The 20,430-nt window shown below is 42.6% G+C and overlaps 2 protein-coding genes across 2 annotated transcripts; both read left to right on the forward strand.

Moving 5' to 3' along the window:
* Nucleotides 1-1,148: 1,148 nt before the first annotated feature.
* Nucleotides 1,149-4,236, forward strand: fam110b (family with sequence similarity 110 member B). Its single transcript, XM_071909685.2, has 4 exons — nucleotides 1,149-1,271; nucleotides 1,781-2,187; nucleotides 3,327-3,732; nucleotides 3,829-4,236. The coding sequence occupies exons 1-4, from the start codon at nucleotides 1,149-1,151 to the stop codon at nucleotides 4,234-4,236; spliced, it is 1,344 nt and encodes a 447-aa protein (XP_071765786.1).
* A 6,872-nt stretch (nucleotides 4,237-11,108) lies between these two features.
* atg10 (ATG10 autophagy related 10 homolog (S. cerevisiae)) lies at nucleotides 11,109-13,626 on the forward strand. Its single transcript, XM_078287921.1, has 6 exons — nucleotides 11,109-11,213; nucleotides 11,309-11,434; nucleotides 11,733-11,925; nucleotides 12,018-12,115; nucleotides 12,465-12,562; nucleotides 12,845-13,626. Exons 1-6 carry the CDS (start codon nucleotides 11,109-11,111, stop codon nucleotides 12,972-12,974), a joined length of 750 nt encoding a protein of 249 aa, XP_078144047.1. The 3' UTR covers nucleotides 12,975-13,626.
* The last annotated feature ends 6,804 nt before the right edge of the window (nucleotides 13,627-20,430 follow it).

The raw sequence follows: 20,430 nt of genomic DNA on the forward strand, positions 1-20,430 counted from the left end.
TTACCAATACCAGTGTCAGACTGTGGTTGTACTGGTCAGCTCCCAGTGTGAATGTGTGGAACTGAATGGATGTGAAGTAGGGTGTTGCTGGGAAAAGAGCGTGGAGCTCTGTTGACTTTCCTGGATAAATAAATGAAATAAAAACTCAATTGGTTTCATGCTAATCAAGTTAATGTCATCAGAAGTTTAGGGAAAGGTGTGTGTGTGTGTGTGTGTGTGTGTGTTTAGCAAGCAGTGCACGTGTCTAGCAAGCTATATGTATATTGTGTGTGTGTGTGTGTGTGTGTGTGTGTCTTTGCCTGCATACGCACTGTTATCTATGTCTGTGTGTGTCTCTCCTCCTGGCTATTCCTGCTGTTGTTGCTAGGTGTGTGATGTCACAGCCTCACTCTAACCCCATTGGCTGTTTCTGTCTTCTTGTTTTTTTTTTCAGATTGTCTGTCTGGCTGAAGGGGAGAGAGACGAGGCGGGGGTGGCGGGTGGCGGAGGGGGTGTGTGTGGGGGGGTTGATCCTTCCTTCCCACCATCCTTTGCTTTTCCGTCGGCCCTGTGGAAGCACTCGTCCGCACCGCTGAACTGAAACACAATCATCGCTCTTTTCCACTCTATCGCTGTGCTCTCTCTCTTTTTCTGTCCATCCATCGGTCCATGTTGCTCGGCTAATGGGGCAGTGGAAACCGAACAGTAGAAACCGCTCAGTAAAGACCAGTTAAGTCAGTTGTTGTCAGTATAAGTGGTGGTCTGTCTTTGGGGCTTAGGGCAATGTAGTAGTATTAGTTCGCTACTATAGTATTTCCTGAATTTTATGAACTTAGAGCATGCTCAAAGTAATGGGAAGTGGGAGAATTTGTTACTTTGACATTTGGTGCTTTCTGTAGTATTAAACTAGAATGGTCTAAGGACTGGATGAGTGCTAGAGCTAGATTTTAGCTGAAGCTTATCGCACATACAAAGCAGACTAGACGCATCTGCCGGTGCTCCAACCCAGAGTCTGGCGATGTGGAGGGCCGGAGGGTTCATCTGTTTCTAGACTCCCTCCTCTCCACCTTGCGTCTTCATGTTTTGGGGGTCCCCCGGTGCCCCCGCCCTCTGTCGACCCCCCCGCACCCGCTGCCACCACGGCCGGCCCCCCCAGCCGCCTCGTTGCCATGCCGACAGAGACACTGGCTCCAGCCCTGCCAGATAGCAAGGCCCCGGGCCCTGCGGCGCCCTTCGCCTCCACCGTGCCCCTCCGCATCCTCAACAAGGGCCCCGACTATTTCAGGAGACAGGTACTGCTTTGCCGCTGGGTGTAGGTGTATTCAATATTATAGAATATTCAATAATTTTATATTGAGATACTGTCCCGCCAAAATATTTGATATTGAGGGAAATTATATATATTATATAGATATTTCCCGCGATATTGAATATATTGGTGGGACAGTATTGCAATATAAAATTTTAGATATCGCCCAAGCCTAGCTATGTGTAGCTGTGACTGAATTACATCTGTATTTTTGTTATTTGAAAAAATGCCATATTTTAAACACTGCATTCTGTATTCTAAAGAAACTTGCATGGACCTAAGTGTGCAGAACACTAGGATAATAGGATAATATCATATATATCGCGATATTTTGGTGGGACAGTATCGCGATATTCAATTTTGGCGTTTGCCCATGCCTAGTGGAGAGCAGTAGGGATAACAGTAGTGACAGTAAGAGGAATTTTAACTGTATAAGTGATTTAGATACATTTTGTTCATCTGTTTTATTCATACATCTTTACTGTATTTCAGGTTGAGCCTAATCCAAAGCGCCTCAGTGCGGTCGAGAGACTAGAAGCAGACAAGGCCAAGTACGTCAAGAGCCAGGAGGTCATCAATGCCAAACAGGAGCCAATCAAACCGCCCGTCCTGGCCAAGCCCCCCGTTTGCCCCGCCCTCCTCTCCAAGAGGGGCTCCGGGATTGGCGGAGGGGGAGGAAATGGAGGCGGGTCGTCGTTCAAAGCATCCAATAACAACGCCAAGTCGGACACGTGCGCCACGACAAGTGGCGGCAGCAGCAAACGGGAGAATTTAAACCTGGAGATCCTAAAAAATCTCCTAAACTCGTCGTCCTCGTCAGGGGCGGGATGTGAGGGTGCCAAGAGTGCTGTGCTGATGAGGTCATCGGGGGGAGGGGCCAGGAGTTGGACGCCATCAAGGTAATTTGTCATCAAGACGCCATGATGTTTTCTGTAGACTTTTGTTCCTCGCATCTGCCGCATTTATAAGTTCAGCGCGCTGACTCAAATCACTTTGGAGTTTAGAGTATTTACACAATTTTGACACATTTTAAGCACTGTTTTTTGTTAAAACTGATTCTGACTGAATTTTGTTAATCCAATCATAGCTAACTATCCAAACTTGCACTAGTTTGTCAGTACAATAACTGTTACTACAGTCACTAATGAGCTGGGACTGTAAAAGTCCATGTACTGTATTTACAATAGCATTAGTTCCATGTTTTGGTTCTACCCAGAATAAATAGTGGTTTTACCATCTTTTTTGACAACTCTCCTGTTCAGCCTGACAGATTTAAAGGTCAACCACAAGACTCAATGATTCTTTGAATATTTTTGTTTTCTGGAACATCGCTTGTAGGAGTTTAACCCTTCCTTGTTGTTTGCTCTTAGCAATCGGACCACTTCTTGCTTTGTGCTAGCAATCTGACTGCAGATTGGAGTTTTAGCTCTACAAACATTTCTCAGAGGCAGAGCTGCTCTGGAGGCAGAAATAATCTGACTGGTTGAGTTAAACTTCTATTGGTGGAGCCAAAGAACCAGTTTTCCAGAGCGCAAGTTAGCTAACAGGCAAATGTAAATGGCAAGGAAGGAACTCTGTTCAAAACATGAATAAAAAATATAAATGGCAATGACTTCTTTTTTTTCATTCATTCACTATGGCATTCATCATCTTAGAAGGTTAGCAGCTAGCTAACTAGCTTAGCTTTAGACTGGCATGGCTGATTTGAATTCGGAAGGTCAGCTAGGCTAACTAGCTCACCTAGATAATTTAATATGGCTAGATTGCATTTTTTCAGTTAGTAGCAGAGTGCTAGGCTTTATAATATTGCCTTCCTCCTCTCTTACCCCTTGCTTTTAGTCTAATGTTACTTAAACAGAAAAACTGATTCTTTGGCTCCGTCGATAGAGGTTTACCTCAACCAGTGAGATTATTTCTGCCTCCAGAGCAGCTCTGCCTCTGAGAAATGTTTGTAGAACTAAAACTCTAATGTGCAATCTAACCTCTCCTTGTTTTTCTGCTCCTAGTAGTCTGACCACTCCTTGTTTTCTGCTCCTAGGATGCCGTTAACCTACCGATCCACGATGACGCTTAACGAGCAGCCGCCAGACTCCGCCCCCAGTCCGAGCACCTCCCACTCCCTCAGATCCTTCTCCCATTCGCTGAAGGTCCCGCCAGTCAACAGTGGGGGGCGTCGCAGCCCCCAACAGGGAGGAAACCTCAACCTGAGCAGACGAGTCCTGGACGAGAGAGGAGGCGAAGGAGGAGGCCTCGGGCGCTCCCACTCTCCGCTGCCCCCTCTGCTCACCTCCCACTCCTCCTCCGACCTCTTGCGACTGTGCAACGGCAAGCCGCTCCGCACGGCCCGATCCAGCAGCTCCTCGGCTCCGCCCCTGCCTCCCAAACCCAACCCCGCCTCCCTCCCTCCGCCCCCCCTCTCCCTGTCGCTGCCTCCTCCTCGTCCAGCTCCGTCCCCCTCGCCCTGCGACAACACCACCCCTCAGTCGCTGCCTTGCGATCGCGGAGACCCCTCCAACTCTTCAAACGACCCAAACCTGGAGCTTGGACTCGGTTCCTCCGTGGCCCGTCGGCCCTCCTTACATCGATCTAAATCGGACCTGTCGGACCGGTACGCCCGAGCCGGAGCCGACGTGGAGCGTTTCTTTAACTACTGCGGCCTCGACCCCGAGGAGCTAGAGGCGGTCGGGCCAGAGAACTTCGCTCGGGCCAACTCGGACATTGTCAGCCTGAACTTCCGATCTGCGTCTATGATCTCGTCCGACTGCGACAGGTCGCGGCGCTCCTCCAACGAGGGGCTGTCAGACGGGGAGGAGGGCGAGGACGAGGAGGAGGAAGCCGGGGAGCGCGTTCCCTACGGCATCTCGGCCGTTGAGCGCAATGCAAGAGTCATCAAGTGGCTGTACAGCATCAAACAGGCGAGGGAGACGCAGAAAGTCTCGCATGTTTAGGAGGACTGAAAATCGGATGGACAAGTTTCAGAATGGCTAGACAGATGGACCACAAAGTCTCACAGGTTTAGAGAGATGGATCTGGAAGCTGAATGGGAAAGTTGGAAAGACAGACATTCAGATAGATGGATGTGAGCAGATGGATTTAAGAGAAAGTCTCACAGGTCTGAGAGAGACTGGATGAGCAAACAGACCAGAATTTCCCCATGTTTAGAAATGGATGAAAAGACGAGGAGACGGACTGAAATTCTCCTATTTCCAGAACAAAATGCAAAAATAAACACGAAGAACAAACAGGAGTAAAACTTGGACAGTCAGACGAACAAAACGTTTACCATGTTTCAGTCCGGACAGACAGACAAACAGAGGGGATCGGTACAAAAACTAACTATGTTATTAACTGTTTCTCTATGGACACTTACAGAGAAAGACAGTCTATCAATGTGTTTGAACAACTGGAATAAGAGCGAGACGCACTGCGACTGTCCAAGTATCCATAAAGTGACCATTTCACCAAGAGGGGGTTATTTCACAATGTTGATGTCTCACTTTAAATAGGCTTTGAAAAAGGTCCCAACGTCCTTACAAAACAAATGCTGAACTCTATCTGTCAAAAAATAGAAATCACTTTGGAAAATCAGCGATGCTGGTGCACTGAGTGACCTTAATGAAGTCAGCTAAATGAATTTAGGGAAGTTTTGTGATGTTTGTTATAGGAGACTGTAAACGAAATGAAAGACCAATTCAGAACTAACTTAAGGACCAGTTAAGTTACGAATGAAGTTGGTGAACGAAGACAGTGGTTATTATACTGAAGTGCAAAATGTTGACGAACTCGGTCATGAAGGAATACAGATGGCGTTAAGCTAGGTCTCGCTAAACTTAAGCTCTTGTTAAGCTAGATTTTGCAATTGCTGTATCAAAGCACTGGAGTGTGTGATGATTGTGAGTGACAGAAGAGACAGAGGACATTGACATGGAGCAGTTTAGACTGATACTACAGATATACACATACATAAACATATAAAAAATAATCTCAGACAGAGTCATATACAGTAGGGTTAAACCAATATATCAGTTTGCTGATATATTGGGCCAGCGTCAGCCTTTTATTAAAAAATCAGATATCAGTGTATCGAAAAATCATTTCAATGTCAAGTTTTTGTGTCCCATGGTCTAAATGTTTTAGAGACTCTGACAAGAATATAATTCTGGGGCAGACACTGAGTACTTGTCATTTCTTGCAATTTTTGGTCATGAAAATGGTCAAATTTGGTGATATGATCAAAGGTAGGGTAGTTTTGTCACAAAATATCGGCTATCAGCTGCTTCAATCCAAAAATACTGGTACTGGCCTTCAAACGTCCGTATCGATTGAACCCAAATACATATACAGTACAATCGCTTTTTAACTCATTAGCTATCTGTGGGACTCTTGGAAAGTCAAAAGACCAGAAGGTCATAGATTATATGGGTCATGAGTTTGACCCATGGACAGTCAATGCAGCTGAACAATATTGGCTTTGACAGAGATGGTGATTGGCAACTGGGATAAAATCAGCATTGTTTCTCCTCAGGGGGAAAGGCCTTTCTCAGCAATTATACCACAGGATACTAAAACTCTCCATTCAAAGCGATACTGATGAAATTCTATGAAACAGCATTTACACCATGTGACACTAAAACTCTCCATTAAAAACAATAGGAATTAAATCCTGAAACAGCATTTGGACCATGGGACACTAAAATGATCCATTCTAATCCATACTAATGAAATTCTCCTAGATAGCATTTAGACCATGGAACACTAAAACCCCCCATTTAAACCAATGCTAATGAAATCTGAAACAGCATTTAGACCATTCAAATTCTCCACTGAAACAAAGAGGAATTAAATACTAATGGAATTCTTTGAAACACTATTTAGTCTGAGACACTAAAACTCTACATTGAAACCAGTGTATAGTATTGGAGATATACTATATACCTATGCATTTACACACACACACACACACACACACACACACATAGCAGGAACTCCAGCAGGGCTTCTGCGGGAAGTGAAAGAACACTAGACTGTTTTCAAGATGGACGCCTTGTCAATGCCCTCAGCTCTTAGTTTTTAAAGCAGCTCAGCTTTCTCTCTATATCTCTCAACCTCTCTCTCTCTCTCTCTCTCTCTCTCTCTCTCTCTCTCTCTCTCTCTCTCTGTCAGATTCCTCAAAGCAATTCGTAGGAAGATAACTCGATGCTTTTCCCTCGCGTGTTCGCTGATGACGAGGGGCGGCGGGAGTTCCTGAGTTCGACTCCGCCCTCGCCCTCCGTCACACCCCATCCTATATGTCTATATGTGGGTCTGTACATGGTGGTGACTTATCTCAAGGCCTGAAGCCATATTTAGGTGTGAGTGCAGCGCCTCAGTCGAGCGTCCACCGACTCTTCAGTGTGTCTGTCTGCCCCCCCTCCCCCAACACCCCCCACCTCACCTTTAAACCTCTGGTGCAGCTCTGCTTCGGTGTGTGGAACAACAAAAATCATAGAACTTGAATGAATAGAACGGTCCTTCCACTGTTTGTCATGGTAATTTGGCTGGCACACCATAAAATGACGACTATGGCTATGCTATGGTGAGTGAGTGAGCTATGGCAAGTCTGGGCATTCAGGCCATAAAGTGTGTCACAGTTGCTTGAGAACTGTACAGATGTGTCTGTTGCACGAGTGCTTAGCAAACTGTCAAAACTCAACTGAAAGCTAACGCTAGCAACAAGGTTAACGTAGCATTATCAAAGAACATGCTTCTCTTGCTAGCTCTTCTCGTCAAAATCAGCATATTAGCAAACCTAGCTGGTAAACATCAACTTTAGCCTCTTAAATGATATAAACTAAAATAGTTTAGCCTACCTTTAGTGGAGAAGAAAAATTAGCATTCGCGTTAACGTTAAACAGCTAATGAACATCGGTTGAAACAGTTCAACTATAACCACTTCCACTGACTGCACGGATGTTAAAACTTTTGACCTACTTAAAAAGACAGCAGAAACGTATAAAAGAGCGCCACCTAGTGGAGGCCTCTTGCTGTAAGTCAGCTAGCCCAACGGTTCACATAAAAATGGCCGCCGCTCCAACCGTCCAGGAACGTTGATTTGAATGGGAAAGACCGTTCTATCCATTCAAGTTCTGTGACAAAAACCCAGCTGGGATCGCTTCACTTTCACTTCAGTCAATTCCAAGTTATGCAGGATGTCTGCAACTCCTGAAAAAGGCTTGAAATGTCTTCAATCATATTAGCTGAACTCCAGCTAAAACTCACCATTGAAACCAATACTGACGAAATTCTCAGTAATGGGACACTAAAACTCTTGATTCAAACCAGTACTGATAGAATTAACAGCATTTAGACCCCGGGACACTAAAAGTCACCATTTAAACCAATACTACTGAAATTAATATCATTTACACCATGGGACACTAAAACTCACCATTGAAACAACACTAATGAAATTCTCTGAAACGGCATTTCAAACATGGGACACCAAAACTCTCCATTGAAAGAAATATTAATGAAATACAAATGAAATTCCCGTTCAAATTAACTATTATACAGGGTATCTGCAAGTCCTGAAAAAGTATTAATGTCTTAAATCATATTCGCTAAACTAAAGGTATTGAAATGTAACTGTGGATACAGTTAAATAGTCTTGAATTCAGTTTTAGAGGTTTCTTTCCACTGAGAAATTGTCTCAGTCTCGCAGACCTACAGAATATTCTGATAGGACTACAGTAGTTTCCACTTTCAGCTTTATTTCAGTGATAAAATTGGTCTTAAATGTCATTGGAACTGGCATTAAAAAGGTCATAAAAAGTGTTTAACTTGATGAAACTTGCAGAGACCCTGTTATAAGTGCATTACAAAGTTCCATTCCATTCCATCTGTGAACAATAGAGCATCTGTTGTCTTAAAGGAAAAATCCTCAGTGGTAAACGTCAGGTTTTGGTGTCAGTCCCTCAGAATCAAAGAGCGAGGGCTTCTTTCTAGAGCCGCCATTTTGCACCAAGAGACGTTCAACAATCATACAGGGAGAAATCCATCGTAGAAGAGGAGAGAGACCAATTTCTCCACCAACAGTAGCCTCAATAGACCAGAATGCAACGCAGCCACGAGTCATGTTGCATTTTGACTGAAGAGGTATAACCACAATCATAGACCCCATTGATCACAGAATAGGTTGGCTAGCTAACTAACAGGGTGAGGCACAAAAAACAATCGCACCTGCATGAGCAAAATGTCGTCACTCCCCTTCTCTGGGGGTTGTCAGAAGGCATTCTGGGAAATGTAGGAAATGACATAACTGCAGTAGAATTAGACTGAGCTGGAAGTGAAGGCAACCCAACTTTCCCCCCAAATCCCTGGCTGTGGAAGCATGTGACAGTCCAACAACCCGATCTGTCCATTCCCACGTGTCTCCCCACTAAATCCCCCCCCCCCTCTGGTCCCCAGGAAAAGCCCCCACTGCTTCTCTCTGTCCGCATTACTATGACAATATTGTATTGTTCTGGCTGCATCATCATGCTTTGGTTCCGTTTTGTCTACATGATGTGTTTTTCTTTCTTTTCTTTTTTTTCTCTCTTTGGATTGACAGATAGAGTTCTTCTGTGGTACTTGCTTTTGTTTTATTTTTTTTCTTTACTATGTGTAAATGCTGTAAGAAAAAAAAATGTATATATATGATTTCAAAAAGCAATGTGTTGGATTTCTGTTTTTTCTTCGTCCGGAGGTTTTATGTGTTACAAAAGATTATGAACAGGACAAAAAAAACAAAACTTATTTTTGGTCTTTGCCCTCGGTACAGAACTGTCTGATCTCTGAGACTTTTCGTGTTGACTGTTTTTCGACGTGGAAACTGTTACATTTTGCTTGATTGGAAAAAAAAACGACATGTGTTCATGTTTAGTTTCTTTTGCATTATTTCAATAAATGGCTTGTTTTGCCATCCTTTGCCACTGAAGTCTGAACATTTTTTTTTTGCAAGTGTTAATCTGTTCGAATCAATATTTGATGTAACGGCAGATGGTTAAAGCTGCACTGCTAGGCGAGATTTTCATGTAAAAATCCAGCTGTCTTATCAGCCTAAATCACATTTTTATGTAAAAATACAGCCGAGCAAGGAACTGTAGTGTTGCTGAACTGTGTGTGTGTGTGTGTGTGTGTGTGTGCGTGTGTGTGTGAGTGAGAGAGAGATACATCCTTTACATTTCTTAATGTAAAGGATGGTAACATTTATTTTTACTCAACCTAGTCTACATACATAGACAGCACGTTGAGTCAATATACAATAGATGGACAATTTTGCTAACAATTATGACTAATGGTATTTATCACTAGCCCACTGTTTGTCATAGTGCATGATTTCTGTAAATGTAAAACTTTGGAGACCCCACCCACAGAATAAAGCAGTCACTCTGCTGTATTATTGTATTTTAGTATATTTTGTTGTATGGTGCTGTAGTGTAGTTGCATTTACTATATTGTATTTGCTGCCATCTAGTGGTTGTAAGGAGGAACGGCAGGCCAGACACCACCAGCCTAGAGGTTATTCTAAAAATATATATTACATTATTTATGTTTTGACACAGACTTTTTAAATCCATTGGTAGTGTAAGAATATCTCGTTTTACAGCTGAATTATAATAATTAAAAAATATATATATCGGCAACGTTACAGTGACGTGTTTGACGTGACCCGGAACAGAAATACTGCGTGCCTTCTCTCTGTTGTATGCTACTATTTCTTCACCACCAGTCATCCTCTTAACAGTAAGTAGTTTGTGGTTAAAAGTAAAGGGGGGTTAGCGTAACATCATATACAGTTGTCTGCGTTTTCTGCGTCTACACAGTTTCGTTTAGGTGGGAACCTCCCGAAAATGTAATTGACTCTTCGGCGTCGCTGACAACACAGCGACATCAAGATGCGTAAAGTTAGAATGAGTTAGCCAGGATAAGACCGGAAGTGTAACGATTTGCCTTCAAAATAAAAGCGTAAAATGTCACTTCAAAAAAAGAAACCAAGTATTTGGGGTATACAATATATTTCAGAAAAAATGAGTTTTCGGAAATTTTATTACAACAGATGCAATACAACAGGTTCCTCATTATGGAATACATGTTATGTATTTTTAGTTTAGTTGTGACATCTAGTCAGTTAGGGTTTTTATTATGAAAGTTGTGAGCGGAAGTAACTTTGTTATTCTGGGTACCTTGACAGAATAATACCGGAAGTTAATTTTGCCTTCAAAATAAATGTAATATTGTGCAATTTTAGTCCCACTGAAACTGAAAACATTAATTAAAAGCGTTTTCTGTTATTTCAGTTTTATACTGTAGCGTACATTGATTGAATATCATTTTTAGCATGGATAGGATAGCACTAGATTGTATATATTTCAGGAAAAATCCCAGGTTAATGCATTTTGATTCAAAAGTCAAGCAAGATGAATACTTTTTCTTGCCACTGTAACTAATGCAACATTCCTTACCATAGCATATGTACTACAGAATAATACTGCTACTACTACTACTGCTACTAGTACTGCTGCTACTACTACTGCTACTACTACTGCTGCTGTTACTACTACTACACTACTGCTACTACTGCTACTGCTATCACTACTATTAATAGTGTAATAATAATAATTATCATAATAACAACAACCATATTGATGTATATTTGTGTGGAATCTGATCAAAATGTCTCATTATAATCAGTCCAGGTTAAGGGCTTCCCATAGACAATGTAGTATTGATCAGTTCTACAGAAGACATGTATTCAATCAACCTGCTTGCTCCTCCTGGCTTTACCTCACCTCCGGTCCAGATGAGCTCCTGTCTCCTGAATGAGGAGAACTTCCGTCGGTGCTGCCAGCTCCTCCTGCAGCAGTCCAACCGCCTCGGAGACGGCTGGAGCTGGGAGCCGGTCCAGGTGAGGAGGTCTGGGCCAGTCATGATGGGTAGAGGGCTTGAAAACCTGCTGTGCCAGATTGTATTGAACACTGTGAGTGTATTGTCTGAGTCCAGGGCTCGGAGGAAGGCTACCTGAGGAAGACTGCACTGAGGTCGGTCATCATCGACTCCAGCCCGAACCAGGAGAACCAGAATGCCAGTCATACTGGGAGAGATCAATTGGAACAGGAGCAAGAACAGGTGGAATAATTTAAGACTTTTTAAGACCTTTTAAAATGCTACCTGGAATTGGACTTAAGACCAATTTAAAAACCAAAATAAAGAAACAAAGCTGGCAAAACCAATCTATTTCTGATTGAACATAACTAATGAAAATTTTAAGACATTTTAATGCTATTTAAGGCCTTAAATTTAGTCAATTGAAGGCATTTTCTGACCTAAAGACCTGTAGATACCATGAGAGAGTCAGTTTACTACTAGCTACATAGTGGATTCTTTTCTATTTACCACTTCCTTCATTTTCTCTCTTCCTCCTCAGTCGCGTTTGTCTGCCCCGGCTGCTTCAAGTGACGCCGACGGCTTTGAAAGTATCGAAGATGACGGCGGTGACGAAGACGATGGGGTTTGCGCGGTGTCTGAAGGCAGCAGCCGAGTGCTTCAATATGAATATCACATCCTTTACTCCTGCAGCTACAGGACGCCCGTGCTCTATTTCAGAGCCTTTACTCTGGGTTAGTTGTGTGTGAGTGTGAGATGCATACTTGTGTTTTATTTGGATGGCCTCCATTTTGTCCTGATTTGCTCTTCTCTGTCCTGCTGTCAGAGGGTAGGAGTCTGTCTTTAGACGAGGTGTGGAGCGCCGTTCATCCTAACTACAGACTTCGCCTACAGCAGAGTCCCTGGAATACAATCACACAGCAGGTAAAACTAGCGACCATCAGCTTTTTTGGGGCCGATTCTAGTGATGGGACGATATATCGAAATTCAATATATCGCGATACGATATTAGCTCCATTCTATTCTGCTGTAGTAATCACAAATGAGACGCTTGACCATCACAATTTCACAAGCTCTCCATCCAAATTTTATTATTTACACTTTCTAATGATATTTTTAAATTGTTGTTTACATTCTAGCAAGACAATGCCATCGCTAGAAAGATTTGTGGCTTAGAAATAAACATAATGTAATCCTTGAAGAACCCTCCTTTTTCTCTGCATATACAGTATATACATATATATATAATGTTGTCTGTCTCTCTCTCTGCTAGGAGCATCCTTTGCTGGGTCAGTCGTTCTTTGTCCTCCATCCATGTAGAACAGAAGAGTTTATGAAGCCGGTGATGCAGGCGGCGCAGCAGGAACTCAGGTAGGATACAGGATACTCCAAAGAAGTCACATTTTACTCATTACTCCTTACTTATTTCAAAAGTACTGTCATTAGTTTACATCAGTTTACTTACTTTTCCATTACACCCCCAAAACTGGCAATCACATTCTCTCTTATCTTCTAAAATCAGGATGAGGCAATTCCCTCTCCTTTGCTGTCAAGTGAGACCCTGTTGTCCTTAACAGACACCTCTTGCAGCAGCAGTTATAGTTTACTGACTGTGTGTGTGTGTGTGTGTGTGTGTGTGTGTTGGCTTGGCAGGCCGGTAAACTACGTGGTCACCTGGCTGAGCGTGGTGGGTCCACTGGTTGGCCTGGAAATCCCCCTGAGCTACTCCACCCAGTCCCATCCAGCCTCACACAGCGACACCACCAGGACCCAGCCAGACTGAGGCCTCACTGTCCTGCTGACTCTGCAGATCTCTCTGCATTCTCTGCTACCTCCATCGAGAAGTATGTCCTCATACTGAGAACAGACAGTGATGCCCATGGTGTCTCTGTCTGGAGTTTCTGATAAGGTGAACAGCTAGTAAAGTACCAATACAAATCTGCGGATTCTGCACATATGTTACATTCGTCTGTAAATTGACTATATTTGACAAAGTGAATTGTTTTTTACAACACCTAGACATATTATATGTATGGGTTTCTGTAGGCCTGATGATCTGAATATGATGCACATTTTGCACATCATGTATATAAGTTATATATTGCATATATTGTTATTTGTATAGTTTTTCACTTATTTTATTACGCATATTTCATATTAACCTCCACCAACAGAATTTTTTTCTGTCTCAAAAAGTTCTATTGCTGTTAATTTGCACAACTTTGTAATGTTGTAGGTCATTTTTTCATACTTTTCATGCATACATTTCTACTTAAAACATTCCAGTGTTGAAATTGTCAGTTGCATATCTTTAATACTCCCATTTTGCCCTATACAGTATGTATTTATATACTTTTCTTATCCTGTTATTATTTGCTACTGCAACAAGCCAATTTCCCCTAGGGGATCAATAAAGTTTCATCTGAATCTCTTCAGATTGTATCAGAGTCCAAGTTCTCAATCGATCTGGAGCAAAAAAGGAAACGTTAATGAAGGACAAACAGCACCATCACCAAAATGTTTTATTATAATTTCATCTTGGTTATCTGACTGAAGTGTGTAATACTGAGAGTTTCCAACAGGAGTTGCCATGCCACCATTAGGAGGTCGCCTGCTTTATGTAGAATTGTCCCCCTCTCTCCCCTTGGCTCTTCACATGAGCTCCCACAGATCTGTTTTTATCATTGATCATTAAATAGCATTAGATAGAGTCAGGGACTAGACCATCCTATAAATCCTGTCATCTCCGGTGCCGCTGCCACGGTTGTTAGGACTCTTGCAGGAGAAGAGATTTCAATTTCAAAATATTTCTTCTCGGGCTCAATCCTGTGGCCTCTCAATAAATAACATGCATCCTATTTAAGGTCTAAATCCCCAAATATCTAGAGAGAGTTGCGAGCTATGTGAAAGTCCCACAACAATGGAGTCAAGTAGAAAAACTCTATTAAATAAAAGTCCAGGACCTTCAAATACTACAGATTTTTCTGTGATGACTTTAAACCTTTGATTTTGGCAGTGTTTTAAGAATGTGTAGGGGAAAGTGAGCTTACTAATTCAATGAAACAAGATTTAATCACCCTCATACCCAAGCCAAATAAGGATGCCATCTATTTACATAATTGGCGTTACGTTATTAAACTCAGATTACAAGCTTTTTTACGAAGAGATTAAAACTGCGTTTGAATGAAATTATCTCTTTCTCAGGCAAGAGTTATGAAAGTTAGGCACATCTCTAATAATATTTGCCTTGTTTTAGACATTTTGGACTGTGTTGAGATGATTGATGAGGAGGGAATTACACTGTTTTTGGACTTTTACAAAGCCTTCAGCAATCTGGAACATTCGTTCTACAACATTTTGAGTTTGGGGAAAAGTTTGGGAAGATGATCCATGCGTTTTATAGAAATATTAACTGCAACGTCTCTAGCTACAGGCATCTCCCCTTGTTTTGAGGTCAAGAGGAATGAGGCAAGGATGCCCAATATCCCCTTTCCTATTTTTGTTAGCTGCTGAACTCTCTAATCTTTATTATACATTGTGCAGTGCAGACATTGACGGCATCAAAGTTGGAAGCAATGTTGTAACTATAAGCCAGCTGGCTGATGGCACCTGCCTGTTTTTAAAAAATGAGCAGTAGGTTCCTATTGTATAAGAAGCCCTTGAAATCTTTTCGAAAGCCTCTGTTCGAATAGAAATAAATGTGACATAATGGAAATACATGAGTCCAATAAGGTGGCATAGAGGTACAATGAAGTGGTTAAATACCTTGTAATTGCAATTAACAAATCATCAGCTGAAAGGATACGTCTCAATTCATAAACCCAGGATACTTCATTCTAACTCTCTTTTAATTGATCTGAGGCATCTGTATGGGTCTATTGCTAAGGCAACAAGTATTAGGAAAGCTATATTCTGGAAAATATGAAAAGTATCGAAAAAATAGGTATTCTCCTTTTACTTTTATTTTTTCACAAATTTTCTTTATCGTTTTACATTTTCCTTTTGCTTGTTATGATTTTTCTGTCACCAGTTGTGAATTTAAACACAAATGTCATAATACTGTATGTAATGTTGATACAGCACAAGCATTTATGTATGACATGTTAGACTGTTCAAATAAAATCAAAAGGGAGACTGCTTTACAGCACAAAACAGGAAGAGGGCGCTGTTCTTCCAACGCAAATGGAGTTAAAGCTTCCAGAGTTTCTGGCAGCAGAGAGAAGCATCCAGCTGCAGCCGTGGAGCGCCACCGCAGTTTTAGACCAGCAGTTCTAGACCTGCAGTTTTAGACAACGCATGCGCACAGCTGCAGCAGCGGAGAACCAGAGAGCCTTGGCAGCTTTAGATATCGTATTCAGACAGAAGTGAAAGTGGCGTCGAAGTTGACGGTAAGCGCAGTGGCGTTTTTATATGTAAAAAATTGGTGGGGCACCAACCACTTCAATAGATAGGCTACATACCAGGAAAACTACAGTACTCTCTCTTGCTACTGATGTGTTTTTTTAACACGTCAACAAACAGCGCTGTCCATTGTTCTGAAACAACAGCTAAGTCACATGTATCTTGGCCAATAATTTTATTTTTTTTGCTATTTTTCTATAGATACATACAGCTTAAACAGAGGGGGCAAAAAATACAACTGAGGGGGCTAAGCCCCCTTAAGACCCCTCGTGGCGCCGGCCCGCGTCATGGGTCCGTGCATGGCTCCACAAAACACTTTTAACGACAGAGTGGCTTGCTTCTAGCAGGTGTTGTACACATACACAGAGGAAGAGAGAGAGAGAGAGTGTGTGTGTGTGTGTGTGTGTGAGAGAGAGAGAGAGAGAAGGAGAGCAATTACACAAGTTACATTACCACTGTCACAAGCCTAAATTAAAGATGCAATATTTAAGCCGACACAACCAAGCTCAGAACAAATGAGCCTACAGGGCCATAAGCGAACAGCAAAGAGCTCAACACCACTGAAGGCCACAACAAAGCGCACAGACAACTTTTTAGGGATACAGATCCATTCTATGACAACAACATTATGACAACAACCTTAATAGATAAGCATGGACACACTGACACTCGTCACAATCTATATCAATCGATCCAGCACAACAATATAGCCAATGCACGGAGCAGCACCACAAACGCAGGATGATAAAATATGCTTTCACTCACCAAAGCTGAGGGCTCACTTGACGAGAAAGGCGGCACGGCGGTTCTTCCTCTGGGCAAACTTCTCGATGACTTTGGGGATGAAGTCATGTAGCTGCTGAATCAGCTGGCTTTCGATGGACAGCATGGCCAATGCGTTGAGTCGCGGCTGTCCCATGGTATTGCGAGTGAAGGTTTTTATCCTCTTCAAGGTGGAAAAGTTCCTCTCTGACTCAGATGTCGTCATAGGAGTTGTTACGATAATTTTCAGCAGAGTGACGATCTCAGCAAAAGCCTCCTCTAAGTTGTTCTCGTGGATGGATGTTAACAGAGACAGGGCCGTCTTACCGGTATGAAGCTCAGTGTGGCGGTACAGAGTGGTCAGCTCAGACTTCAACTTTTCCTCGTTTCCTACAGGCCATAGTTTCACAGCACAGTCAAGCTCAGATGTAGGGAATGACAGGACAAATTGTGGGAAGAGCGAGCTGTCAACCAGCTTTGCAGCGATCAGGTGGTCACTGTGAAAACCTCTGTTCCACCTGAGAGATGACTGTGTCGCATGCCTCCTTCATCACCGGCGCTGTGTTGGTTACTCGTCGGCCTGGCTCGTCTGCTCCATCATGAGCGGTGGCGGCCAATTCATCAGTTTGCTGCCGCATATTCTGGACATTCTCCTTGAAACGGGTGAGCGCACTGCTAATCCCAGGTGCATCGATGCTCCGTTTTTGCAGAGTGTTGCATAAAACATCCACTTCTGGCATAAGCAAGGAAAAGAATTCCAGCAGCTGCAGAAAGGCTCTGTCCCGGAGTTTCTTTGACAGGCCGTATGCCTCACTTATGGTGGCCTCATCCCATCCTGGTTGTGTGCGTATGTCCTCCATACACTGGAGCAGCGCAGCGCGGTTCTCCCAAACTGCACTGACAGTTCTACTTTTAAAGTTCCATCACACAGCGGGTGGCCTTGGAATGCGTCTCTGTGTTGCCTCTGCAAGAGCCGCGACACATTTTGAAGCGCCAGAGAAAAAGGTGGCAAAAGCAGTTAAATCTGAAAAAAACACCTTCAGGACGCTCATCCTTGCTGAACAAAGTTGCTGCAAGGTCAGGTTCAGCTGGTGGGCGTAGCAGTGAACAAACTGGGCATGTGGGTATGTCTCTTTCATTAGCGTCTGTACCCCACGGACGTTCCCACTCATTACAGCCGCACCATCATAAGTCTGAGCGATCAGCTTGTCTCCCAGCTTCAGTGGTTCCAGCACACCCTTGATGCTATTAGAGAGGCCGAGTCCAGTTTTATCTTTGACTTCAACAAACTCCAAAAACCTCTCTGTCACTGTATTGTCAGGCAACATGTATCGCAGCACAACCACCATTTGTGATTTACAAGAGACATCAGTTGTCTCGTCTGCCTGTATGGCGACAAATGATGTCTCGTCCACTTGCTTGGCTATCTCTTCCCTGTACACTTCATACATACAGTCTAACAGTTCGTTTTGTACAGTGCTGGATGTCCCCTTGAAGATGGGCTGAGCATCATAGTGCCTCTGAAGCCTCGAATCGCCCTCACACATGGTCTCGAAAATGCATCTGAATATTCCCGGATTCAGAGAGTCCGCCGACTCGTCGTGGCCCCGCAGTGCTGTTTCACATTTTCCACACAGTTTAATACACGTTATGATCCGACTGAGCACGTACCTGTTTTCCTCCACCTGTTTGTTATGCTGCTCAATGGAGCGCCTGTATGCACTGTCAATTTGGGCAGCGACGTTTACCCTTCCAAGTAAGCCCAACTTCACAGCATTGTCCAGATGACTCCCGCTGCTCTCATGTTTTGCAATCCTCTCAGAAAGATGTTTCAAATCTTTGTAACCCGTCCTCGACCAAGTACCATCTCCACCAAATAGCAGACATGGAAAACAGAAGAGTGCCTTCTTTTGTATGCTAACCGTTAGCCACTTTTTCTTCGAAAACCACTCCACATTAAACCCGCGGTTACTTTTACCAGCAGTTTGAGTGATGACAATATCCCGTGGCTGGTGGGCACCAAGGCGCTTTAATTCCAATTTCTCCTCCAAATTAAGGGTTTCAAACCTGTGCTCGAGTATGAAATCCACTTCGTTCATTTTCTCAAGTTAGCTGGCGTTAGCTAAACTAAGAAAGTCTCCCCTCTTCTTGCCGACTAATGTTGGCGCCAGACAGACAGATAGCCAATCAACTCTGAAATATGAAATGACGCTGTAGTGGGGCTACGGGCTGTCAGCCCCACTTGTCATCAAATTCGTGTGATCTACATTGAATACACTAACACTCTGAGCATGCGTATTCATATTTTCCCACGTACAATACACATTGCATTGTGAGACAGGGGCTAGCCCCACATTCACGCCACCGTACTGCGGACACGAATCGGGAGAACGCAGTCTGAAGCAGCTTCAGACTGCGTTCTCCCGATTTTAGTTCAAAATCCTAACTTTTGAAGATGCTATGTTCATAGATAATAAATTATAGCAGATAATAATCTTTGAGAATTAATAATAACATCATTTGTTTGCACAGTTCTTTCTGGTGACAACAGGTGGGGCTGTGCCCCACCTGCCCCTAATGACCAGTCGCCACTGGGTAAGCGACGTTACTTATGGAGATGGAGTTTAAAATGACAAAGAGCAGCATTATTCAATATCAATTTGGGAATGCAGTGTTGTAACATTTGCTTGTAAATATATGTAAAATGGTTTTAAAGCTGTAACTTAGCGTAATATCTGTTATCTGGCACATTTGCATCTGTTTTTTGTTATTTCTTCTCACAGAAAAAGGCACATCACCCCACAATAACCAGAAATAAATAAATAAACCTATTAAACTGTTTTTGTTGTTGTTTGTGTTAAAGGAAAACATGAAAAAGATATTTTGTTTGATGCCTTTTACTGGAAATTTACCCAGTGTTAATCTAATATCAGTTTTTTTGCACTGTTAATTGAATATTTCAATTGTGTGTGTTTATATAAGGCATAGACTGTAGTTTTTTGTGTAAGAACAGCATGACTGTAGGCTACAGCTGTACAGTCGTATGCAAAGTAGGCCTATTACAAAAGCCTACAACAAATGCAATGTTTAAAACAGCCCTTGAGGTGGGATTTCAAGAGCGCATCTTTCAAAAACTTTGCTTGATTAACTGAGTTTTGCTGGGCTGTGTATTTCAGAGTTAGTATTTTTCAAAAGCACACAAAGTAATTTTTTTGACATTTAAAAAAAAAAAAAAACACCACACAAACCAGTCCACCAGTTTAGCCCGAAATGTATTGGGGAACAAACCGTACATACTTTCTACATATTTTTAATAATAAACAATTATTTATTTTTAAAAACAACTTTTAATGAGGAGCGTTTTTGATAACTAGTTCCCCTCCGCGGCTGCAGCACGCTACTTCTCGAAACTTCACGGAGCTCTGCGCATGCGTCGTCTAAAACTGCAGGTCTAGAACTGCTGGTCTAAAACTGCGGTGGCGCTCCGCGACAGCAGATGGTGGAAGGAGTGAAAGGCCGGTGGAAAAATCACTTCCAACATGTTGATCCTCTTCAGGGAGGGGGAGGAACAATAACACTGGTGTGAGATAGAGGCGACCAATCGTCTCCACCATGCTCTCATTTGTTTATGGTAATTAAGGTATCGCAACTAACTGCTACTGTCCACGTAGGAGCTTTAAATTAGGAAAGTACCATCTCAGTGTTTTCTTCTGATTCTGTTTTCCTGTTTAGTGAGTCAGGTTCAACATTCACTAACAGCCACAATGAATGGCTGTTAGTGGAAAGATAGAAAAACACTCACACAGAAATTGACTACATCCATATACCAAGTACAAGAAAATAACTCAGTGGCAGTCAGCATCCAGGCTTGATTATAGATCATACATCATTATTCTGAATTAAAATCACAATTATCTATTCAACAGGCCCATTATGTAACCCATTATAATGTATAAAGTAATAAAAAACTATCTAGGCTTTGGCTCATCCTTTTGTCTGGTCATGGACGGTAGCAACTGATAATGTAATAATGTCAGTGCAATAATTGTCAATGTACTGTCACCATTGCATATTTT

This window comes from Centroberyx gerrardi, chromosome 13 (assembly GCF_048128805.1).
Source record: "Centroberyx gerrardi isolate f3 chromosome 13, fCenGer3.hap1.cur.20231027, whole genome shotgun sequence".
Taxonomy (NCBI): domain Eukaryota; kingdom Metazoa; phylum Chordata; class Actinopteri; order Beryciformes; family Berycidae; genus Centroberyx; species Centroberyx gerrardi.

Coding starts and splice junctions, on each gene's coding strand:
- fam110b (XM_071909685.2), top strand. CDS start 1,149: ATGCCGACAGAGACACTGGCTCCAGCCCTGCCAGATAGCAAGGCCCCG. Junction 2,188..3,326: donor AGGAGTTGGACGCCATCAAG/GTAATTTGTCAT, acceptor TTCTGCTCCTAG/GATGCCGTTAACCTACCGAT. Junction 3,733..3,828: donor CGCTGCCTCCTCCTCGTCCA/GCTCCGTCCCCC, acceptor CCAAACCTGGAG/CTTGGACTCGGTTCCTCCGT.
- atg10 (XM_078287921.1), top strand. CDS start 11,109: ATGAGCTCCTGTCTCCTGAATGAGGAGAACTTCCGTCGGTGCTGCCAG. Junction 11,435..11,732: donor TGGAACAGGAGCAAGAACAG/GTGGAATAATTT, acceptor CTTCCTCCTCAG/TCGCGTTTGTCTGCCCCGGC. Junction 12,116..12,464: donor GGAATACAATCACACAGCAG/GTAAAACTAGCG, acceptor TCTCTCTGCTAG/GAGCATCCTTTGCTGGGTCA.